This window comes from Acinonyx jubatus, chromosome D4 (assembly GCF_027475565.1).
Source record: "Acinonyx jubatus isolate Ajub_Pintada_27869175 chromosome D4, VMU_Ajub_asm_v1.0, whole genome shotgun sequence".
NCBI lineage: Eukaryota > Metazoa > Chordata > Mammalia > Carnivora > Felidae > Acinonyx > Acinonyx jubatus.
In genome coordinates, this window is record NC_069391.1 from 14,398,646 (window position 1) to 14,424,765 (window position 26,120).

The window sequence follows — 26,120 nt, forward strand, 5'->3', positions numbered from 1 at the left end:
AAATTACATATATATTTTTTAATAAAAAATATTTTATAAAAATTCACCTCTTTTCAAACAGTCACTCCATTTATCATTGTCAACCCAGATGGAGCTCTGACTTTAGAATGAACTATCTATCCCCTATTGCTGAAAGGGAAGAACTGTGTGTCAGGCCCTGTGCTACATTGTTTCATATAATCCCAACGTTTGTACTTGCTCACAGCTAAGTGGTAGAACCAGTGTTTGTAGTCTGGTCTGTCTGGCTTCAGAGTTTATATGGGAAATTAAGTTTACTACTCTTATTCCCAGTTACCTGTATGAAGAGAGTATGAAGACAATCAGATTCCTAAGTCCCAGCTCTTTTAACTTCTACCCCACCTATTTTTTAGATTATGATTAAAGAACACATAAAATTTACCATTGTAACCATCTTTAAGTGTACATTTCTGTAGTGTAGAGTATATTTACATTGTTGTGAAACAGATCTCCAGAACTTTTTCCTTTTGCAAATTTGAAACTCTATCGATTAAAAAGAACTCCCTCTTCTCTCCTTTCTACTTCCTAATCCCTGGTAGGCACCATTCTACTTTCTGTTTTTTTCTGGTTTCGACTACTTTAGATGCCTCATATAAATGGAATCATGTAGTATTTGTCTTTTTGTGACCTGCTGATTTCATTTAACATAACAACTTGGAGGTTCATCCACGTTGTAGCTCTTGACAGGATGCCCTTGCTTTTTTTAAGGCTTAATAATATTCCATTGTATGCATATCCCACATTTTTTTCAATCCATTCATCCATCAATGGGCCTTTGGGTTGCTTCAGCATCTTGACTATTACCAATAATGCTTTAAACAAGGGTGTGTAAATGTCTCTTCAAGGCCCTGCTTTCAGTCCTTTTGGATATATACCCAGAAGTGGGGTTGCTGGATGGTCTAGTAGCTTCATTTCAACAGGAAACTCTATACTGTTTCCCACAGTGATTGCACCATTTTACAATCCTGTCAGCAGTGTGGTGATGGCTTTTAAAGGTACAGAAGGTAGTGAATGGGATACTTGAAATCAGATGTGAAGGAGGAAGAAGAGGTAAATTCCACTACAGTGGAGGTAAATTTCACTTAGCCTCTATTTTCCTGAGATATTTTAGCTAATATCTTTTGCTTCTCCAAGACTATTACTTTAGGAGTGGAGGAGGGAGCCAAATTATTTCTTTGTTGATTTATTATTAACCACTGGTACCTGAGAACTTCTGAGATTCTTAACTTCCATTAGTGTCTTGGCAATTAGGGGAAGTTTGAGAGTTGTGTTTTGTTTTGTTTGCGAAATTAACATGTTGGTGTTCCCAGATTCTCATTAAAAAAAAAAAAAAAAGGCCTCCTAATCTATTTTAGTGTGACTTCTGACCATTTCTACTTGAGCATCCTATGAGAGTGTGTGTGTGTGTGTGTGTGTGTGTGTGTGTGTAAAGAGGGGTGTGATTAGGTTCTAACAGCTTGTAGAAGAGCAGGACTGAGCAGTGGAGTCGGAAAAGGGGTTTCTCCTCTCTCCTGCCCTTATTTTTGAATTTGAAGTGTTACCCGAATGCTTAGTCATGATGATAAAGCAAAGAACTTCCCAGCTTGCAGGGTAGAACAATGTTTATGCTGTATAAGTGTTTGATAATAGTGAAGAGTGGCAGGAGAGTGGGAGGAATTTGTCAACATGTTTTGAGGAGTAAGAGGATTAGAGAGGGCACACAAAGTAAGATAGCCCACTTCCAGTTCCAAAAGAAAAAAGCACTGCTTTTAAGTGTCCTTTGCAGCAACTCAAGGCTCAGCTATTTCACTTGGCTCTTAACTCCAACTCTGGTAAACTTTTAGCACTGCAGACAGGTAGATTTTATGCCTTGCCGTATTTATTTATTTATTTAAAAAGTAACCAGATTTAATTTCTCTGTCTGATATGCAGACAGGTCTCCGTATGTTCGCAGAAGCAATCTTTACTAGTGACCTTGCCCGAATTTAGATTCTCCTGTTAGACCGCTACAGTTGTTTACCTGTAAATCTGTCACCTCTGGTCTCCTCCCCTCTGGTCCTCCCTTCTCATTGCTACTAAAGGTAAGCTAATCTCAGCCGGACATCTATGGACATCTGACTTTGGGGAAATTCCTTCCGTTCTCTGTTCCTCCATTTCCTTATTTTGTCCCCTGTATCACCTGACCTACCTTAGAGACAGGTGCCTTGAAAGTTTTAAATGTTCAGGCGTGTAAAGTATATAAAACAGTGCCTGGCATGTAATAAGTAGATAAAAAAGTAAACAATAAGTAGTAGAGATCATTACTGTTGTCGTTGTTATTTGTGTTTTTGTCGCTTTTGCTTCTGAAGCCTCTCTCTGGCCACATCAGTACTCTGCTCAAGAATTTTCCATGTTTCCCTTTTGCTTATAGCAAACTTTTTAAGTACATCAGAATCACTTTCAAAGCTTGTTAAAAATGCATATTCCTGAGACCCCCACCAGAGATTTCAGTGGGTGTAGGATGGGACCCAGAAATTAGTGTTTCACTATGCTCCCCAGGTGATTCTGAAAGCAGGTGGTACTGGTTTGGAGAATTGTTCCACATAGGATAAAGTCCCCAAGTATACCTTTCTAGTATGTATTTTCTCCTCCTATTCCTCCCCGTCAGCCTTTGTTGCAACCATAGTAAGTAGATTTTCCCTCTACTTACACATCCCTATGTACCTCATGTATTTTCCCAAGATGGTATGGCATAATTTTGTAATCAAATACATATTTATTCCTAATAATCTATAAGCCATCCATTTAATAATATGCTTATATATTGGCTGGGATGAATGTTAAGCTATAATATATGGGACCAACCTTCTTTTATTGAAAATTAGAAACAATGGGGTGCCTGAGTGGCTTAGTTGGTTTTGGCCCAGGTCATGATTTTGGCCCAGGTCATGATCTCACAGTTTGTGAGTTCAAACCTCATGTCGGGCTCTGCGCTGACAGCATGGAGCCTGCTTGGGATTCTTTCTCTACCCCACTCTCTGCCTCTCCCCTGATCTTGCGTGCACATGTACACACATGCTCCCACTCTCTTGTTCTCAAAATAAACAAACTTAAAAGAAAAAGAAAATTAGGAACAATTCCTAGGTTAAGTCACTGGGTGCCTTAGGATAGTATGTTCAAGTTGACCTTTTCTCTTGCTCTCTTTACGCTCCTTTTCTCCAAACTAATTTTCCAGGTATTACGGTGAGCAAATAGTTCTAGCCTTTAAGTTGCTCAGCTGTGCTCTTTAAATAGACACACTAAGGCAAATCTAATACCAACCTCATAAGCAATCGGCAACACTTGAAAATGAAGCTCTCCTCTTTTTCTTAGCCTTTCTGTTCTATTGCTACAAAATTAAGGCATTGAGGACATTATTTAGGGTAGTTTGAGTGCATTCAGAGATATCTGATGGTCGCTATTAGTTCACAATTCTTGCAATCTGTAGGACCGTCTAAGGATGATACATTGCTAAAAAAATGGCTTATAATTAAAATGTAGGGAAAGAGAAAGCCCTGTCCTGGGTGTTTTCTTTTCCTTGTCTCCTGTAATTCTTAGAAAATCCTCATAAATTAGGTGTCATTATCCCAATTTTATAAAAAATCTTTACAGGGGAGCCTGGGTGGCTTAGCTGCTTAAGCATCTGGCTCTTGATTTTTGCTCAGGTCATGATCTTATGCTTCATGAGGCTGAGCCATGCATCAGGCTCTGTGCTGAGTGGCGAGTCTGCTTAAGATCCTCTCTCTCCCTCTCCCTCTGCCTCTCCCCCCTCAAAAAATATCTTTAGAAAGTAAAATACAATAAAAAATATTAAATGTTTAAAAATATTTACAGAGAGGGCAGAGATTAAAATTTTTTTTTAAGTTTATTTATTTATTTTGCGAGAGAGAGCATGAGTGCGAGCTTGAGCTCTGGAGGAGTAGAGAGAGCAGGAGAGAGAGAATCCCAAGCAGGCTCCCTGCTGTTAGCACAGAACCGGATGTGGGGCTCAAACTCCGGAATCTTGAGATCCTGACCTGGGCACATATCAAGAGTCAGACTCTTAACTGACTGAGCCACCCAGGCTCCCTAAGGGCATGAGATTTAAGATCATAAACAATGGTTTCAGTATTTGAACACAGGTCCCTTGACCTCATAGACTGCTCTCTTTCTGCTCTAGCCTGGAGCCATATTTTACATTGCTCAAATTCATTTTCTGTATTTGTTCCCCCCTCCTCTTCACCTCCCCTCAAACTGAAGGATATTGTGAACGTTTTGTAAATAAAAAGGTTCATATAAATTCAAAGTTTGATCGTTATTCTTTCAAGCCATGTAGGCTGTATGTCATGTCTTTCAATACATTCTAAATTTGATAATAGCCAGAAAGAATAAAATGTCCTTCAAAAAGGTAAGTAATAACTTTTACTAAATAGCAAAATTATTTTTTTAATGTTTATTTATTTATTTTGAGAGAGAGAGAGTGAATGGGAGAGGGAAAGAGAGAGAGGGAGAGAGAATCTCAAGCAGGCTCTGTGCAGTCAGCACGGAGCCCAACGTGGGGCTCTATCCCAGGAACTGTGAAATCATGACCTGAGCTGAAACCAAGAGTTGGACGCTTAACTGACTCAGCCACCTAGGAGTGCCCCAAATTAGTTTTTTTTAAAAAGCCTTGAAGGGGCGCCTGGGTGGCTCAGTCGGTTAAGCGTCCGACTTCGGCTCAGGTCACGATCTCTCGGTCCGTGAGTTCGAGCCCCGCATCGGGCTCTGTGCTGGCAGCTCAGAGCCTGGAGCCTGCTTCGGACTCTGTGTCTCCCTGTCTCTCTGACCCTCCCCCGTTCATGCTCTGTCTCTCTCTGTCTCAAAAATAAATAAACATTAAAAACAAAAATTAAAAAAAAAAAAGCCTTGAAAAATGCAAACAAATAGGAAAATGGTGGCACAAAAATAAATTTTTGTGCCTGTGTTTTGTAGTTCAGTACCATCTGAATCCAGAATTTAGAGAGATAATGGAAATACTAATTAGCAGTATTATTTTATTTAAAATTTATTTTTAAAAATATTTATTTATTTTGGAGGGAGAGGGGCAGAGAGAGAGGGAGAGAGAGAATCTAAGCACGCTCAGTGATGTCAGCTCAGAGCCTAACCTGGGGCTCGATCCCACAAACTGTGAGATCATGTCCTGAGCCCAAATCAGGAGTTGGGTGCTTAACCAACTGAGCCACCCAGGTACCCCTGGGTGGCTATGAGAATGCATTTAAATAAAATAAAGAGGTCCTGAATATTAAATCATGAGTGTGTTTTTGGCTCTGAACAATAAATTAAGACTCAGTGACCAAAAGCAAAGGCAAGGTGTTCTAAGTCTCCTGCTGAGAATTATTTTTGTGTCTCGAGCAGCTGTTTCCCCCACCCTACTGTTTGGTAATCATTTGACTTGATGTCACCTGCTTACAAAGAAAACAGACTGGGGAAAAAAGCCACACTAAGCCCAGTGGCATTTAACAGTCGTAGGTGGAATTTCTATTTTTCTTCTTTTTCCCCTTCTCTCCTTCCCTTTTTAAAAGGAAGACAGCTCGGTGGTGAAGTCGAATGAGGAAGAGCACTGGAGTAAAAGGAACCTGGGTTTGAATGCTGTCTCACCGCTTACAGTAACTCTGTGGTCTTGGGCAGCTCTTTGGTTTCTTTAAGTTCTAGTTTCCCTCTTCATATTCCCTATTCCTGATTCATCCCTGTTCTTGCAAGGTTGTTGTGAAGCTGAGTGCTCATTTAAGTAAAATGTGTGACTGACAAAGGCTGAGACGTTGTAGGTAATAGTAAGTAGGAATTACTTTTATTATGATTAATAATAAGGCTGACCTGGGGATTAAGATAAGCCTTGTGTGAAATGCTTTGCTCTGTTTTAACAACAAACTGTTGTGGTTGAGGAAACTCAGAATTGTATCTCCCGATAGCCAGGTAAGATGTGATCTTCCGTGGGAGACCTCACTCCATTTAACTTAAAAAGAGAAGTCTTACTCAAAAGAACCAAGGGAAAAACCATTAGAAATCATGAGTTCATTAAAATGACTATGTGGACATCTCCAGAAAATGAACTTGATAAATATTTCTAGTTAATAATAGTTAGAAGAGATAGTGGGGGAAAAAAAATCACACTAACCACTACTGCTGCCACTACCCTTAGTGATAAAAAGTTTAGGATAATCTCACCAAGATATGTATGAAACTCATATACATATATTTTAAATTATGAAATTTGGCTGAGAGATATAGAGGAAGACTGAATAAATGGAGAGGCTTACCTGTGCTGACAGTAGAAAAATTGAATATTGTAAGGAATTTTTGATATGGTAACTTTTAGAATAAATGGAATTAATGGGAAAACCACAATAGGATCTTTTTTGGAGGAAATGTGACAGTGGAGTTCAAACAGAAATGTGAATAGCTATCAACTGAAAGAAAAGGTAAAGGAGGACAAAGGAGTAAAACACGTTATAAAGCTGCAGTTGTTAAAACTTTTATTTTTTTTTTACTGCACTCATACGAGAATAGACAGATCAAGTTAATAGATCAGAATCAGATTCTGATGTCAAGAATGTATTAGTCTATCATATAAAAAGGACCACAGTTTATTTAACCATTCACCATTTAGGTTCTTTACTTTCTTTCTTTTGTTCTTTCATTCTTTCTTAGTTTCAGGTGTAGAATTTAGTGATTCAACACTTACATGCAACATCCAGTGCTCATCACAAGTGCCCTCCTTCATGCCTGTCACTCATTTAACCCATCCCCCCATCCACCTCCCCTCTGGTAAACATCAGTTTGTTCTCTGTAGTTAAGAGTTTGTTTCTTGGCTTACTCCTCTTTTCTTTTCTCCTCTTATGATCATTTGTTTTGTTTCTTAAATTGCACATGAGTGAAAGCATATGGCGTTTGTCTTTCTCTGACTGACTTAATTTGCTTCTATCCATGGCATTGCAAATGGCAAGATTTCATTCTTTTTTATGACTGAGTAATATTCCATCACACACACACACACACACACACACACACACACACACACACACACCCCACATCTTCTTTATCCATTTATCAGTCAGTGAATACTTAGGCTGTTGTTGATAATGCTGCTATAAACATTGGGGTGCCTGTATCCCTTCAAATTAGTATTTTTGTATCCTTTGGGTAAATACCGAGTAGTGTGATTGCTGGCTCATAGGGTAGTTCTATTTTTAACTTTTTGAGCAAACTCCATACATTTAGGTTAATTTCAGTTTTTAGTTATTATGAAGAAACCTGCTGTAAACATTCACTTACACTTACCTGGGAACATAAGTTTTCATTCCTCTTGGATAAATATCTAGGAGCAGAAGTGCTGGCTCATATGGTAAGTATAAACTTAAGTTTATAAGAAACTGCCAGATTGTTTTCTAAGCATTCCGATTAGTAACATGTAAGAGTTCTAGTGGCTCAGCACCACTCGCAGCACAGGGCACTGCCAGTTTTTGTAAATTTAGCCCTTCTATTCAGTGTGTAGTAGCATGTCATTATGGTTTCAACTTGCATTTTCCCAATAAGAGACGTGGAGCATCTTTTCAATTTCTTATTTGTGATACATACAACTTCTTTGTTGAAGTGTCTTTTCAGACAGTTTTTAACTTGGGTCATTTTCTTACTGTTAAATTTTGAGAGTTCTTTGTATATTCTTTTTTTATTTAAATATTTTATTTTACTACATTATTATTTTCAGTGTTTATTTATTTTTGAGACAGACAGAGAGAGACACAGGGAGAGAGAGAGAGGGAGAGAGAGAACGAGAACGTGAGCAGGGGAAGGGCAGAGAGAGAGGGAGACACGGAATCTGAAGCAGGCTCCAGGCCCTGAGTCAGCACAGAGCCCAACACGGGGCTCAAACTCATGAACCGTGAGATCATGACCTGAGCTGAAGTGGACCTTTAATGAACTGAGCCACTCAGGTGCCCCTATTTTATTTTTTTAAGTTTATTTATTTAAGAGAGACAGAGACAGCATGAGTAGGGGAGTGGCAGAGAGAGAGAGGGAGAGAGAGAGAATCCCAAGTGGGCCTTGCACTGTCAGTGCAGAGCCTGGTGTGGGGCTCGAACTGATGAACCATGAGATCATGACCTGAACCGAAACCAAGAGTCAGACACTCAACCAACTGAGCCACCCAGGTGCCCCTAAAGATGTTGTTTTTAAGTAATCTCTATGTCCAACATGGGACTCGAACCTACAACTCTGAGATCAGGACTTGTATGCTGTACTGACTAAGCCAGCCAGGTGCCCCTATACATCTTGATACAAGTCCTTTGACAGAAATGTGGTTTGCAAATATTCTCCCAGTTGGTGGCTGTGTTTTCATTCTCTTGGTAGTTTTATAAAAAGCAAAAGTTTTAAATTTTAATGAAGTGCAATTTATAAATTTTCCTCTTATGGATCTTGCTTTTGGTGTTGATTCTAAAAGTTCTTTGCCCGCTCAAAATCAATCACATTTTGTGCTACGTTTTCTTCTACAGGTCTTATAGTTTTACATTTTACTTTTGGGGCTGTGATCTATTTTGAGTCAATTTTTGAACAAGGTGTGAGTTTAGATCAAAGTTCAGTTTTTTGTTCATGGACGCACTTCTGTTCCAACACCATTTATTGAAAAAATTATCCTTTCCCCATTGAGTTTCTTTTGCACTTTGTCAAAAATTGGTTGAGGATATTTATGAGGCTCTATTACTGAGCTAATTGTTCCATTGACCTTTGTGTCTGTTCTTTCACCAATAACACATTGTCTTGATTACTATAGCTTTAAAGTAAGTCTTGAAATCAGTTACTGAAAGTCTTCCAACTTTATTCTTTGGCTATTTGTTTCTTTGCTTTTTAATATTTATTTTAGAGTGAGCTTGTGAATACCTACCAAAAAATCCTGCTGGGATTTTGACTGGGGTTCACTGAATCTATAGATCTAATTGTTATGCTATGTCTGTCTATTTATTTAGGTTTTTTGCCTTTTTTTTTTCCTTTAATGTCTTATAGTTTTTAGCATAAATATCATGCATGTATTATGTTAGCTTTATCCCTAAGTATTTCATATAGGCAGATGGCAAGAATTATCTATATTTTATAAATTGAGGCACTGAAACTCCAGACTTACTGAAATTCACAGAGCTGGCTAATTAGCAGCAAATTCTGGTCTTAAGATACCCTGGGTCTTTCTAAGTGTTTTTTTTTTCTTGTTTTTATTTTTTTTATTATTATTTTTAAAAGTTTATGTATTTTGAAAGAGAGAGAGAGTGCAGGGGAGGGGCAGAGAGAGAGGGAGAGAGAGAATCCCAAGCAGGGTCTGTGCTGTCAGCACAGAGCCCAATGTGGGGCTCAATCTCACCAACTGTGAGATCATGACTTGAGCCAAAATTGAGTCGGATGCTTAACTGACGGAGCCAGCCAGATGCTCCTTTTTACTTGTTTATATAGTCAATAGTTTCTTGTAGCAAAAAGACTTGAATTTTGGAGTTATTCAGTTTGGGTTACAATCTGTTTTCCAGCACTGGTTAGTTGTGTGATTCATTTCTATGAAGACTCACACTCCTCCTTCAGGGCACCTACCGCACAGGATTGTGGGGATGATAAAGGATGTGAGCATGTGAAGTTTTTAGTGTCATATTGGATGTACATGCAGTGCATGCTCAACTTGCATATCGGCTTGGTCATATCAGCTTGGTTATAATTAGTAGTAAAAGCTGGTTGTTACATCCTTTCCCAGAACTTGTCATTTTGTCTCATTAATTAGATGAATTGTCTTTGAATTGTGGAAAACTGGCAGTGAGCCAGGGAAAAGCACTAACGACATGGTCCGTAAGTGTGAGACAGAAAATTTTCTACAAAACCTCTGTCGTTGTTACCCAATTTTTTAAAAAATATTTTTTAATGTTTATTTATTTGTGTGTGTGTGTGTGTGTGTGAGAGAGAGAGAGAGAGAGAGAGAGAGAGAGAGAGAGCGCGCGCAGGAGCAGGGGAGGGGCAGAGAGAGGAAGACATAGAATCGGAAGCAGGCTCCACGCTCTGAGCTGTCAGCACAGAGCCCGATGTGGGGTTTGAACCCATAAACCGTGAAATCACGACCTGAGCTGAAGTCAGACGCCCAACCTACTGAGCCACCCAGGCGCATCCCCCAATTTTTTTTCATGTGTCTTCCATAAAGTAGAAGAAATGTTTTGTGACAGTGAATTGTGACTGGGAATTTTAATGGGTATATTTTTATTTTAAAAGGTAAAGCTTAAAGCTTTTCTTTAAAAGTAGTGGCTTTAAAACTTTCCACGTTTGTGCGAAGTCTGGTTTAATGCAAGAAACTCATCAACTTTAATATTGAATTTCCCAGTTTTGCAAAGATTTGTGACCCTACCCTGGCATAACATAAATGTGAAATGTAATTTGAGTATCAGTGTTATGCTAGGGTAAGACCTTTTATAAAAATAAAAATTCTGTGTTGATAATTCCTTTTCTCTAGAATGAGGCCTTTCCAAGATTCCTTTACTCTAAACCTACAAAGATGGAATATGAGCCGAATAAAAAGTACATTTTGAAATAAATACACCAGACCCTTAGGAAGTCAGGCCTGTAGTCCAGACAATATTATTGTCATTTTGTATTCTTTTGATGTATGAGCAGAGGTTTGAATTAGGTCTTCCTGCTTGATTCTGACAATTACTTTTCCATTTTTTTTTTCAACTTGAAAATCAGGAGAGATGTTATTTTTGTAGATACTATCCTAGGTTTGTGGAAAAGAGTGAAGTTTTATGTTGGATAGACTGGGTAGATTCAAAGTTGTTACACTTACATGTATTTCCCTGGTGTTTGTTTAAATCGAGTAGGTTTTTAATGATGAATCTCAAAGGAAAAGAAATAATTGTATATGAAAAAGGGATGAGAATCCTATATGTCTTTGTATTTTATTTTTTCTTCTTCTGCTTCATTGTACACAGGAGCACAGAGCTGGTCATGGGGCTCGATCTCACGAACTGTGAGATCAGCACCTGAGTCGAGATCAAGAGTCGGATGCTTTAGCCACCTGAGCCACCCAGGCACCCCTTATAACGTTTTAAATCCTAAAATGTTCCATAGCATTTTGTGCAGTAATCAACTGAAGCATTAGTCAATTCTTGCTATCTTAATTGTAACATTAGCTTTGAAAAAGACTTGAAGTATCAGTTGGGTCTCGTGTGATGTTAGTGCCACAGTCCAGCTAAATCAGTTACTTGTGGCACAGTTTCTTCTTGCAAAATTTAACAATGTAGTCTAGTAAAACCTCATTGCTTTCAAAAGAAGTTTTTGTTTATTTTAAAATATACATCCAATAAAATTTACTCATGATATTCAGTTCTATTAATGTTTTAAATTTTGATACTAAGATTAAGCACTGAGCCTTGATACATTTTAAATACATGTCTTCTAGCTTTTGCTACTTTAACTTTGAACAGAAAATGCATCAAATAAATATTATAGTACATTTTATATGTCTTTGGACTATGGGGAAGAATGAAAAGTTTTGGAATAGCCTAGAGCAGTTTTTCATATTCTTAATAGATAATTTTTTAATTCTTTCAATATCTAAGGTATTGAAAGCAAGAGTGAAATAATTGTTGAAAGAATGAAAAGGTTCCAGGAACTGAGTTTTGCAAAGGTTTTCCCACAATTTTGCAAGAGGCTATAGATAGAATTTCAGGCTATATTCCTGAACCAGATTCCTGTGAGTACTGTGTTAGTTATATTTACAAGTATTTTCCAGTATCTATGCATAAATGCAACACTTGTTTTGTAATCAGTTTAGTTCAGCAGCAGTGCTGTTATCAATTAACATTTATTTATTCTATGACATTTACATCATGAATTGACTAGGGACACAGTTTTTTCATTTTCTTACCCAAATCTTTCATTTACTGCTTTTATAGTTGTTTTTTATCTGAAAAAGGCTAACACACTATTGTACCAAATTGCTTGAGTCTCCAGACATCATAGTTAATTACGACACTCAGAAAGGACTTCAAAAAGAGACAGAGAGAGGACACACTAATTGCGACATAGTATCACAATTAATATTTTTTTCTAAAATCTACCATCAAAGGAGTTGCAGATACCAAAACACAATTAAAATTCTCTAGAAGATATGAGGGGCTTTTTACTGAGCAGTGACATGAGGTGGTTAAAAGCTGGATGCAGAAAGAAGCCTATGAGGTATATAAGAAAAGATCTTTAGGACTCTTAAAAACTGAGAACAAACTGAGGGTTGATGGGGGGGAGGGTGGGGAGGGTGGGTGATAGGCACTGAGGAGGGCACCTGTTGGGAGGAGCACTGGGTGTTATATGGAAACCAATTTGACACTAAGTTTCATATTAAAAAAAAAGAAGAAGAAAAGATCTTTAGTATGTTCAGGGAGATGATCTCTTACCAGGACAGGTGTTTGCACAGAGGGGATGGGAGAGTTTATGGGACTTCTAAACAAAGCTACTCTATATTTATTTTCCATCACTGAAAATGTCCATCTCTTGGCCCTTGGTAAGGAATGTTTGAAAAAGGGCAGTGTTTGATTTAAATGCAGTGATTACTTTGGATACTTTTACTACAAAATCATCCTGTGAGTTCAAGTTCTCAGAGAAAAATGCCAAGCTACTTACTGTCTCTTCCTTTGGCCTTTATTTATAGTTTCAAGTAGTGTGGACCAGATTTTAGCTCCTTGTTCTTCTTTAGGGTTCAGATCATTGTTCTTCAAAGTATTTCATTGCTCTTCAGAAGTCAAAAAGAAAAAGATATTGCCAAAAATTGCCATCTCTCTGCTAACATTTATGTTACTTTTTTCCTAATTATTTCTCTATAGAGCTTTCCCAAGAACCACAGGGCACTGAACCCACAGCTCAAATGATGGAGAATTTACTTCATGTTTACTCTTAGGCAACCAAATGAGATTTTGGCATTTCGTCCAGACTTGTCTGTGATTAGCTTTTGTGTCGTCTTCATACTGTTTCGTTGCCATTACCATTCATACTAGTGACTTAATATCAGTCACGTCACTGACTCCTTTGTGCTGCTCTGCTGTCTAAGATGCTACCTCATTAAAAAGTCACCACTTCATCTCTTGTTTTTGGCTGTAAGTCCTTCCCACTGCTTCTCTCAATTGAAATTCCTTTCTTCTTTTTTATACTGCCTGCCTTCTACTAAATTGCATTATTTCTGCATTAACTCCTGTCTGGTTCCACATAAATGCCAGGAACTGTGAAGGGTCTGAGATTTTCCTCTACTTACAGGCTAACAGGTTATCCTGATGCAGTTTATTGGATAGTCATAGTGCTTTGCCTTTATTGCTATTGCTCATGCTAGTCATTTAACTCGGGTCCTTTCATCTGAGGTCAATCCCTAGGATAAAGCCTCAGATTCTGAGCTCCAGACAGGAAAGATGTACACGCTTCCTGGCACTCGGTATGCTTCTCTTCAACTTCCTTTACTTTGGTTACTTTGGGGAGGAACGTTAACATGACAGTGCATTTTGTCTTCATAAGTCAACCCCCTTCCTGGCATGAATGCAGTCTCTCTTGCTGAGATATTTGCCTTGTATGCCGCTACTGTTAGGGTGATTAATACAAGAGGTGTAGAACCAATAAATGCTCTTTTTTTTCCTCTTTGAAACCATAGCCTCAACACTTCGGTTTTCGTCATTGTATTTGTAGGCACCCGTATTGGTGATGAAGCCCAGAATACATAGGATACCATCTTATTTTCTTCCTAGATAACCCACAACTTGGAGTTCTGAATGTCAGGACACTAATTCTATTTCTTAAACATTTTCAAAAACCGCCACAGTAATAAACCCGATTCTAGGCTTTCTTGTCCACAGGGTATAACAAACAGAGCTGTGGCCTAGGAATCTGACATCTGAATTCTCCCTATGTTACTTTATCTGCTGTCTCTTTCTTCTCGCTATTGTATTACTTATTGCAGCACTCCAAACTACCTCCAGCTTTGGTGTTGGGACTAAGTGTTATAGGCACTATATTATGCCCTGTTTACAGATAAGAAAAGGGAGGCATAAGGGGTTAGTTAACTTGTCTAAGGTCATAAGGTTAGTAAGTGAGAGAGCTGTAAATGTAAGCCTGTAGCTGTCTGCCTCTACATCTGTGCTCATAACTGCTACACTTTACTGCCTCTTCAAATTACTGGCACACTATAGGTAGTAGATGTTGTTACAGATTCACACTGGGGTAATAGAATTAGAGTTTATGGAGGAGTCAGTTTCAGATGATTCTTGAAATAGGGGAGAGGTTTGAGTATGTGGAGAGGAGAGAGCATTTCAACGGGGACAGAATGAACAAAGGTCCAAAGATGAAACTAAGAAGAATATGTTCAGAGGATATTGAAGAGATTGACTTGGTTCCATATAAGTATTAAATACCCAGTGAACTCGGTTAGTACTGAAGTTTATCCATTACAACTTTAATGAAAAACAAACAAACAACCAGTTTTTTCCTCAAAGGTTTTAGGTTTATTATGTTCCTATAAAAATATACTACTCACCTTATCCCACTGAATGGGAACACTGATTGGGGTTTCAGATGGAAGTACATTAGTAAGGAAATAGTAGAATAAAACTCTCAGTCTTAGAGTTTTTACTTAACCTGTTCATTTTTCTTGAGCTAGATCTGCCCACGCCAGCACAATTTGGTTAGTTTTACTTGTGATGAAACTGGTCCAGCAGGAGGAATTAGATGTATATTGAAATTGTGCCACATTTGGAAGAAAAATGTTATTTTAAGCGTTCTGGTCATTTTTGGTGGAGTGAAGGTCTTACCATGAAGTTGTCGTTGGCAGGTTTTCAGACCACTAGACATGGCTTCCTTATTTACAAAAATCACACACACACACACACACACACACACACACACACACACACACACAACCAGAAACTAGAAATAATGTGAAAGCAAGTAACTCTGGCAAAGAACTTGTCATTCTAGTGTAGCCTAGTGAAAATAAGAAAGTTGACTGAGATGGGAAGCTGATACCTTTCCTAAGTTTGGGGCTAAAGAAATCTTGAATTCCTCTCTGGGATTTGTAACTAATTTACTACCCTTGAATTATGCATAAGGTAAATCACTTACCAATATATGTATATTAATTCATTTGACCTATTTACAAATTAGAAGAGATGGAAAGAGCAGGGAGGTTAGGTGACCCCAAAAGTTAGGAACTGAAGAAGTGTGGGAGGTATAGAGTTGGTATGGATGTGGCCAAGTGGGAGTTTCTCTGTGGAATCCTTTGCTTTGACTTGTGTGGATAAGCTGCTTGTGATGACATTAAGAATTTTAATTTCCGAGACTCCTGGATGGCTTGGTTGGTTAAGCATCTGACACTTGATTTCAGCTCAGGTCACAATCTCAGGTTGTGGGATTAAGCCCTGTATCGGGCTCCGCTAAGTGTAGAGAGCCTACTTAAGATTCTCTCTGTCCCCCTCTCTCTGCACCTCCCCTACATGCACTTTCTTTCTCTTTCTCTCTTAAAAAAAAAAAGGAGAATTTTAATTTCCTCTTCTACACTAGAGGAGCAAACTCCTTTATAACATTCTGTTTAAGACCCTGGATTTGCAATTATTCAGTAACTTTTTAAAAACCATCAGGGGCACCTGGGTTGCTCAGTTGGTTAAGCGTCTGACTTCAGCTCAGATCATGATCTCATGGTTTGTGAGTTTGAGCCCCATGTCAGGCTCTGTGCTAACAGTGTGGGACCTGGAGCCTGCTTTGGATTCTGTGTCTCCCTCTCTCTCTCTCTCTGCCCCTCCCCCGCTCACACTCTTGTCTCTCTCTCTTTCTCAAAACTGAATAAACCTTTAAAAAAAACCCATCAAAAATTGGCTCAGGTTGTGACCTCAGTTTGTGAGCCCGCATTGGTCACTGTGCCAGCAGCCTGCTTGGGATTCTCTCTCTCCCTCTCCCTCTGCCTCTCCCCTGCTTGTGTGCATACTCTCTCTCAAAAAAATAAACATTTAAAAAAAATTGTCGCAAATGACATTAAATATTTTTTCCAAGCTAAATTTTTGTCCATATAATGCCATTTCATACAGTGCCTTACCTACTCAGAAGTATAATTTGTACCATAGATTTTTGGGGGGGGTCGTTAAACCTAGATTTATAGCTGTTTTGGAGTTGGGGCTATTCCTAAACTGTGTACAAGGTTTTATTTTATCTGCAGTTGACTTTACTTGTTTTTGACATGCTTACAAAGTCCTGTGTTGATACTGTGTCAAGCCATGTTGAAAATACTTTCTTGATTAAATGAGTATAAACAATAGCAAAAACCAAATTTGAGCTGACCTTTAACTATATCTACATTTAAAGGCTAAAGCCAAGGACCTCTAAATATTTTCATCCAAAGAACTCTTTGAAATGTAGCTAAAGGAAAGTTTATTTTCCAAATCTTGTAACTTAGGAAAGAGATTTAAACTGTGATTGGTTTTAGCCCACTGATCAGGACGACTGTGTAAACTTCCTTGTCTAGGATTTATTGTTCGTCCTCTTCCTTACCTTAAAGTTTCAATTCTCTATTAATTCCTTCCTCGAAAGAACACATTAGTTTACGATTCCAGCTGTAGCACAATTTTGTCTGACCTGTGTAAGTTACCACAGTTAACCATTTGAGCCTCAGGCTTTTGCGGCTATACAATGGGGCTATTTATTATTCAACATGTTGTCATTTCCAGCATGTGCTGTCCGTGCCATGGAGGTAAGCATAGGCCCTGCCTTTGGAGGTTTCCAGTCCAGAAAAACTTAGTGGTATACAGGAAGCACCCCCAATCCAATACACACACTGTAAAAGGTAAAAAGGTAAAGGGTAAAGGGCTAGAAGATGAAGAGTACCGGCAAGGACATTGAGAATGTTAGCTTTATAACTAGGAATGATGTATAGTTTTACATACTTTACTTATTTCCCATTTTAAACAAACTAAACGGGATAGAAAGTGAATTTGAACTAGAATCAATTTTATCCACCCTAACACAACTGTCATGAACATTTATCAGGAAAAATAAAATAGAGTTTGTTTTATTAAGAAAGCATTAAATCTTAGTTAATAATGTCTCTTTCCTTCTGTCCTTACAGAATATGTTTGTAACTGCTCTGTGGTGGGAAGTCTGGATGTGACTCGCTGCAACCAGACCACAGGGCAGTGTGAGTGCCAGCCACATTATCAAGGGCTTCACTGTGACATCTGCAGGGAGGGCTTTTACCTGAATCACACGTCTGGGCTCTGTCTGCCGTGTGGCTGTAGTCCACACGGAGCCCTCAGCATGCTCTGCAGCAGGTAAGCAGCAGAGGGGGGAGGTGAAGTTACTTCATCAAGAAAAAGAAAAGGCGCTGGCTCTCCAGGACCAGACTGGTTTAAATAAAGAGGGAGGGGGGCATAGATTTAGAAAATATTTAATAAACTTTTATTTCCTCACTTTGGAAATTATATTTAATAGCAGAATTTAAAAACCTCTAATTAACTGATAGAGTTCTTCAAAAGCCCCTGGGTCACCAATTTTGCTTTGTGATAATTTCTCTAAATTTCACGGGGAGAAAAAATCATTGAGAAAGCAGTCTCCTTTCTGGAAGTGATAACTTCCTGGCATTTCCAGTGGAAATATTCTTGTTATGTTAATTCACATGCCATTGGAGTTTCAGGAAACTTACTCTTTATTTTTTCTCTTATCAAAATTCTGGAGCTGTTTCTTTGCACGTCTAAGGCTTAGTGTCGGTCATATCCGAATTTCTCTAACTAGTGGGGAAAAGACTGGTTTCGCCCGCACGTTTTGGGGATGAAACTTGATTAAACAAGAATTGTCTGGAAATTGCCTTTAAAATAGTATGTTATTTGGAGGTGACTTAATACAGTAGAACAGTGTCCCATAATCTGAGGATTTGCCTTCTCTGACATTGAATGTAATTATTCTTTGACCTAGTATGAGGCACCTAGCTTTTTGTGGACCCCAAGTCAAAACGCTGAAGAGACAGTGTTATGTGATGAAAAGAACACAATCTTTAAAATCAATCTGACTTGGGTGTAGACCCAGGATCTGTTGCCACTTAGGAGCTTTGTGCTTTCAGCAAGTTATTTCATTTCGATGAGCCTCAGTTTCTTTTCAGGGTTGTTGTGAAGGTTAAATAAATAGATGTATATAAAATGCCTAGCACACATCACACAATGCATTCTGTTTTGTTTTAATTTCAAGGGAATATTGTTGGCTTAAATGAGAGAGTATTTTTAAAGAACTTTTATCTCCTTGGCAGAAAAGTTTCTTTATACTAGGAGTAGCTATCTTGCTTTATAAATCATATTGTACTATTATGCAATATTGTATCATAGTGTACTTCTCCTAAAAATATAGATGTGGGGCACCTCGGTGGCTCAGTTGGTTAGGTGTCTGACTCTTGACCTTAGCTCAGGTCTTGATCTCAGGGTTATGAGTTCAGGCTCCATGTTGGGCTCCACACTGGGCATGGAGCCTACTTAAAAAAAAAAGGGGGCGCCTGGGTGGCTCACTTGGTTGAGTGTCTGACTTCGGCTCAGGTCATGATCTTGCGGTCTGTGGGTTTGAGCCCCGTGTCGGGCTCTGTGCTGCCAGCTCAGAGCCTGGGGCCTGCTTCGGATTCTGTGTCTCCCTCTCTGCTCCTTCCCCCTCACACACTCTGTCAAAAATAAGCAAACATAAAAAAATTTTTTTTAAAATATGTGAACTTGATTAAGAAGTTTATAACTTCAAATGCAACAATAATCAATGCTTATGACCATTAGTATTTTAAAATAGTTGTTTGTTTTAATCTTCACAACTCTTTACATAGGTTATTAAATCATAAGGACACTAAGTGGCAGAGGACGCATTCCCAGTTAGGATTCTTATCACCAGTGAGTGTTCTTATCACCATGCCATACTGCTTCCATAATGAGAAAGCTGGTAATCATTCTGTTATTTGAAGCTGAGAATACAGCAGTCGCTTATCATTGTTCCCTTCGGTCCACTAAAAGCATGCCTGCACATCATATTCAGAAGGCTCACCTTTCTTACCATTTTAAAAGATGAGATTTGGAGAAGTTAGTTCATTCTGATATCCAATGGCATGTCTGCTGCTTCCTTTAGAATAAGATTCTGCAAATACATTTTTTCTTGAGTACTTTGGAGAGAGAAAACCGTGTTTACTTCTAGGCCAAACTGCTGTCTTAGAGGAGAAATAAGTAAGGGGAGGATTGAGAGAGAGTTTTAAAAGCTGGAGAGGAGGGGAAAATGGTCATTCTAAAATTCATGTAATATCTTACTCTTTTCATTGATCTTTTATAAATTTTTTCTGTTTTATTTTCCCCTGACAGTTAAGGTCATTAGCTTACATCGGCTAAACACTATTCTGAAAATAGGTCGTAACTAGAGAGTAGTGGAAAAATGCTTTGGCCTGGTAACTCCAGGATCTAGGGCAGGGGGTCTGTAAACTACAGCCATGAACCAAATCCAGTCGGCTGCCTGTTTTTGCAAATAAAGTGTCATTGGAACACAGGTGCCTTCATTTGTCTACACATTATCCATGATTGCTTTTGTGCTCCAGTGACTAGTTACAAAGGAGACCATGTGGCCTACAAGCCTAAAATATTTACTGTCTGGCTCTTTAAGAAAAAGTTTGCCAAGCCCTGGTTTAGGGTTCCAATCCTCATAGATATTTCTGGGTAACCATGGAGCTTTGGGAAAATCACTACTTTTTTAAAAGCATTTGTCTTTTCATTTGTGAAGCAATGGTAATAATCTGTGTCCTATTTATCTCCTGAATATAGTTGTTTTGTCTTAAGGATCAAACAAGAAAATGCATGTGTAAATTTTTACAATCTACACATTCTAGACAGACAATAAAAATAGTACTAGAAGCCATTTATTGAGCATGTACTGTGAGCTAGGGCACTGTGCTACCTGCTTTATGTGCATTATCTCATTTAATTTTCAAAAAACTCCCTTGAGGAGAGCACTATTATTCTCCCACTTTGAATATGAAAATTTTGATGTTTAGGGGGATCGTTAACTTGCGTAAGTTTGTATATGACAGCTACCATTCAATCCAGTTGAACAAATGTAATAAGCAAGTGCTTATTCTGTGAAGCAGAATGACTTCACAATTACACAATTGTTTTTCTTAGTAGAAAACGTCTTGGTATTTAACACTCAAATATCCTAGCATGTTCTTTTCTCTTGATTCAATGTGTTTTGGCTGATGATTATATAAGAAAAATTTGCATTTGTATCCCAGAAACTCAATAATGCCATATACAGCATTTTAAACAAAGTGACACGTGGCAAGTCTTGTGTTAAATTCCAAGCATAGGGGTGCCTGGGTGGCTCGGTCGGTTAAGCGTCTGAGTTTGGCTCAGGTCATGATCTCACAGCTAGTGGTTTCGAGACCCGTGTCAGGCTCTGTGCTGACAGCGCAGAGCCTGGAGCCTGCTTTGGCTTCTGTGTGTCTCTCGTTCTCTGCCCCTCCCCCACTTGTGCTCTGTCTCTCAAAAATAGATAAAAATTAAAGAAAAAAAAATTCCAAGCATAATTGCTAGAATGTCAGTATCACATGTAGATGGTTTGTAAAGTGCATCTCAGGTCAACAAAGAGATGCACAGTATGTTACTGTGTATAAGACAACTGTTAGCAACCAGTTCCTTTTGGTCAGGAAGTGATGTTTTGAGCATTTTACATCCTAACAAGGGAGTCTGTTACTTATATGTAGGTGCTTTACTGTGTTTTAGTTACACTTTAGGAAGTTTGTTAGTAGTTTTGGGTTGATATGTAATGAATTATAATTATTTTCATTTGAAATATTGGAAAATAGGTTCTTTGTTAGCATTTCATGTAGAATATATGATTTTCGGTGATGGATGATTGATGCTAAACAGGAGGTGGAAGATATCCGTATTTTATTATTATTATTACTTGATCTGCATGGACTATTTTCCATATATAACCAATGGTTCTATTATCCTTAGTAGGTCTTTTTTTTTAATGAGTAATGTGCAATTTTATATTATCTGCATACAAAGTATGCTGATCTCTCATATCCTTTACTGTCATCTTCTAATTGGCATCTGGAAGGACCTTGCTTCCCCCATAGCCCTTAAATGTGATGCGTTTCTCTCTCTCACTATTATCTCTGGACCCGGAGTTCGAATAGGTATCTTCCTTGCTTCCCTTTGCCACTTCCACAGTGCTCTCCTTTCTTCCTTATGCTCTCCTTCTGTCCTTTCTTTTCCCTAAAAACCCCACCTCCGAAGCTCATAGCAACATGGCATGCTGTTCTACCTCCTTGTTGTAGTTCCCTCTACCAGGCCCTACCCCTTATTTCTCATACGTGGCTCACTGTTGTCTCTATCACTCCGTCTGTCAAAATTCTGGGCGATTTCAGCATCTATAGATGATCCCAACAATGCTTTGGCCTTTCAGCTTCTTGACCTCTTTTCCAACAAGCCTTCCTCTGTGCTCCCACCGATCTTTATTTGTTTTACTCGCCCTATCTCTTGATTGCCCATGGCCCCAATGATAGATGTATTAAGTTTTTTTTTGTGGTAAATCTGTAATCCTTCTCTGTGGGTTACTGCAGAGCAATATTTAATTTAAAAAATTTTAACAGTGTTATTTCAGGCAACTTGTCAGAACAAGCGGTGTATCACTAAAGTCATTCAAAAACCTGTACTTAGAGGAAGTCTTTAGAAGGAAGGCCCAGGGGCTCTAAATCCAGCCATACATGACATTTCTTACTACCAGAAAGGAAGTTAAATTGACATAAGACCAGAGGAACAGAAATGGGAAGTCACAAGACTGTGTACTTTGGCAAGAGCATGTGGGTGAACTATGAGGAAAAACCTCTGTATTCTGCTCTGTTATAAATTATATATGAGTTAAGGAAATAGCAAATTGCAGGCAAGTAGTATGTGTGTGTCTGTGTAGTGAAAAGGAAGTGGAATCTGAAAATTGTGACTTTGATTCTATTCTTGGTTTAGCCTCTTACTGTATGACCTTGATGAAGATATCTGATCTCTCTGAGCCTCAATGTTTCCATCTGTAAAATAGGATTAGTGTATGTGACATGAGGATTTTTGTGAAACTTAACTTGTGTGTGTGTTTGTCCACTTACATTGTGGCTGGCACATAGATTCAGCTCAGTAACTCCCAGGAATTGAATCTATTTTTTCTTTTTAAAACATGAGGAATAGAATTGGTGAGTCACAAAAGAGGAGGATCCAACCTGTGTTGGAATATTTGTTTTTGTTGGTAGGCTAAGGAAGCAATTGTTCATTCTAACAGAAAAAAAAGTTTAAATTATTTTCTCCCATTTTCACAAACATATTAAGCCTCTTAAAATCGGACAATCTATATTCTAGAATAATAATAATAGTTAAAGTTAATTGAACACATGCTAGGCACTGTCCGAAGCCCTGTGCATGTAACAGTTGATTTAATTGCCACAGCAGGCACTATTATTATAATTCTCACTTGCACAGGAAAAAAACAATCAGAAGTTAGGTACTTTGCCTAACTTACTAGGTAATAGCCAATAAGTAAAAGTGTTGGGGTTGAAATATTTGCAACTTGGATCTGGAGTTGGGATATATTATATAACTACAAAAATTGTATATTAGATTATAGAATTGGTGACTCACAAAGAGGGGCAAAAATTTTGGAGTAAAACTATTGCTTTTGCTCTTGTCTAGAAGCCTTTAATCTACGCTAGACTGAAGTGTACAAAACTACTAGAATCCAGTATAAAACAGCTTATAAATATATGCTGAATTTCTAAGTAGAATACAGTAGGAAAGGTATAAACTGAAGTAATAAGGACACAGGCTTTCCAGAGGAGGTGGGAACTGAGATATGCTTCCAAGTTAATGATTTGGAAAGGCAGAGGACTGAGAAGGAGACCTGTCAGGGGCGCCTGGGTGGCTCACTCGGTTAAGCATCCAACTTCAGCTCAGGTCATGATCTCACAGTTTGTGAGTTCAAGTCCCGCGTTGGGCTCTGTGCTGACGGCTCAGAGCCTGGAGCCTGCTTCGGATTCTGTGTCTCCCTCTCTCTCTGCCCCTACCCTGCTTGTGCTCTCTGTCTCTCATAAATGAATAAATGTTAAAAATAAAAAAAAAATTAAAAAAAAGGAGACCTATCAGGAGAAAAAAAAAACCTGTGCAAACTTAATTGAATTTCCTGAGATTATACAATGGAATGAGAAATCTGATCTCCTAACACCTACTTAAATTCTTATCTGTTTCCACCTCCCTGTTCTCTTTTTAAAAATAAATAGAAGTAGAAAAGTGGACACAGTTTCCATCCTGATTCTCTCATACATCTAATGCCCATGGAACAAACGGCTGGCTTTCAAAAAATTCATCTCCCTGTGCCTTATGCCCCTGTACTTTCAGCGGGAGTTGCCCCAGTGAGGGTAGAACTTGGCCACAGGAGCCAGATGTGGGTTGAGCAATGTCTTTATGTGCAAACACAGAGTCCTTTATATACTGACAGATGGCCGCCCCCTCACAGCACCATTGGTGTTCCAACCTGTTTAATTGGGAAGGAGTTGGTCTACAATATCTCAACTTTCCATTTTTGCTTTTGCAATGCATTTCTAATGTTTTCCTGATTTATATTTGGACATATGTCTAATAAGTGAATGGAGAAATCAGATAGCATTTTTGTCTCACGCCTCTTGCCTAGTGAGAGCCTGGATCTCTTAATATGGCCCTTAAAATATTGTTAGGGCTGGCTTTATATGTAGACAGTTATATACTGATTTGAGATTTTTTTTTAATGCATTCATAGCAGGCGAGTATACAAGGTGCATGATTTTAGACTGTCTCTGTAAGACAACAAAGAAGTTCTGTAGTGGTGTAATATCCTTTTACATAAAATCTGTGGTTGCTTCTGTACAGTGAGTATATTTTGAAATGTTTACTATTTTGAATTTTAATCATGGGAATATGCCCCGGGACAGAAGGCCGAATTTTATTCATGAAGTAGACTTATGCTGAGATAAATGTCAAATAAAAAGATGGCAAGCCTCAGGGGCGCCTGGGTGGCTCAGTCGGTTGAGCGTCTGACTTTGGCTCAGGTCATGATCTCACAGTCCGTGGGTTCAAGCCCTGTGTCGGCTCTGTGCTGACAGCTCAGAGCCTGGAGCCTGCTTCGGATTCTGTGTCTCCCTCTCTCTGTGTCCCTCCCCTACTCACGCTGTCTCTCTCTGTCTCAGAAATAAATAAACATTAAGAAAAAAAAAAAAAAAAGATGGCAAACCTCAGAGGCTCATATTCACATGGGGCTCTGAAAATCATCTCTGGGGTAATAATTGGGAGTAACAGCTACTTGTGTAAACTCTTTATTACTTTGCCTATAATTCTGGGAGATCAAGAAAAAGTGATTTATTAGTAGAAAAAATTAACAATTGAGGAAAGCTGTATCATTTTCTTCACTCACTTCATTTAATAAAGGCATTGTGTCTGGCAATTACGTGTCCAAAGACATTATCCCTGTGCTCACAGAGCTTACTCTCAGTGGAAAGATAGAAATGCAAACAAGCTATGAGTATTCACAAAGTGCACAGGAGATTCAGGGAAGTCTTAAGAGATGAAGCTGTGTTTAGGTTGCGACTTGAAAAATGAGTAGCAATTTGTATGAAAGAACAAGGGATCTTTAGTAGAGTGCAGGTGGCTTACTATTTCTTGAAGGCAAGAACACTTGTTAGCAGTGGAGAGGAAGGGTTGCAGGAGAGTAGGAAATGATAAGAGACGAGACTTTTGTCTGTCTGTTTACTGTTGTATCTCCAACATGTATCTCTAACACCTAGAACAGTGCCTGGCACAAGGTAGATTCGTAAATGCTGATGAATGAATAGAATGAATGAATGAATGAAGAATAAAATAAACAGGGCCAGACCATAAAAGGCCTAATATGCAAACTTTATCCATTGAAGAATACTGTAAGGGGGGATATTGGATTTGCTTTTAAGAAAAATCACTCTGCCATTGGGGGAGTGGGGAAATCCTTTTTTTTTTTTTTTTTTTTTTTTACAATATTTTTGTTTTTGTTTTTCTATTAACATTTCCTTTTAGCCTTGAATTTTTACTAAATTTCCTCCTGACTTAAAAATCTTGTTTCTAATCTGGGAATTCGAAATCTTGGTACTTAATGTTACACCAGTTTTTCCAAAGAGTTCAAACCACTTTAACACCAGGACATGGTAAAAACTTGCAGCCATTTCAAGCAACTGGTGGGCTTTTTTATATATCATCATTAGCTGGTACCATTAAGTGTTCTGAGAGGTGAGTGTAAAATGTAAAACGTATGTGTGTTTTTTTTTTTTTTAACAACAATTAACTTTCAAAGAGAAAAAAAAGAAAAATCACTCTATCAGAAGTCTGGTGGATAGAGAGAGTGAGCTGGGGCAAGGAGACCAGTAAGGAGGATATTGTAACAATCCAAGCAAGAGAGCTAAAGACCTGATGTAAGACATTGGCACTGGCATTGGCAATAGTGCTGGAGAGGTGGGAACCAGTGTAAGAGGTATTTGGACAGTAAAATATACAGGGCTAGCTGGTTGTTCATATGTACAGAGTAAAGGGAAAGAGAGAGATGACTCTCCCTTGTTTATTTCTGGGTTGGGTGCATGAGTGAAGAGATATTCCATTAACTAGATAAAGAATACAGGTATATGAGCAAGATAGAGGGAGATGATGATGTTAGGTTTTAAATACGTTCATTTTGAAGTGATGGTGGTATATTCAGATAGAGATGTCTGGTAGAGACTTGCATATATATTGTGTACCAAACTCAAGAAATCTTATAGCATATTCTTATGCTATTCCTTAGGAAAACAGAACAATGCCTCATAGCTTTAATTTTATTTAAAAGTAATTTTATTTTATACCCTAATTATTCTTCTTGCAAATGTACCAATCTCTAGTTTAAATTATCTTCTTAAAATTCACTTCTGTATTTTTTCCTTGAAGGTAGAATTTTAAAAGGCAGCCATCTTAGTCAAAAGCAGGTAACTGACCTCAGCCTGTTTCCTATTGTAATTAATTTGTTCCAGTAGGTGT

The 26,120-nt window shown here is 38.3% G+C and overlaps 1 protein-coding gene across 1 annotated transcript in view; it reads left to right on the forward strand.

The window, feature by feature from the left end:
- Positions 1-26,120, forward strand: part of MEGF9 (multiple EGF like domains 9) — an 87,395-nt gene that overhangs the window by 26,523 nt on the left and 34,752 nt on the right. Inside the window, exon 2 of the mRNA XM_027034964.2 lies at positions 17,135-17,336. Within this exon, the coding sequence (XP_026890765.1) occupies positions 17,135-17,336 (202 nt within the window). The remainder of the gene's footprint in view (positions 1-17,134; positions 17,337-26,120) is intronic.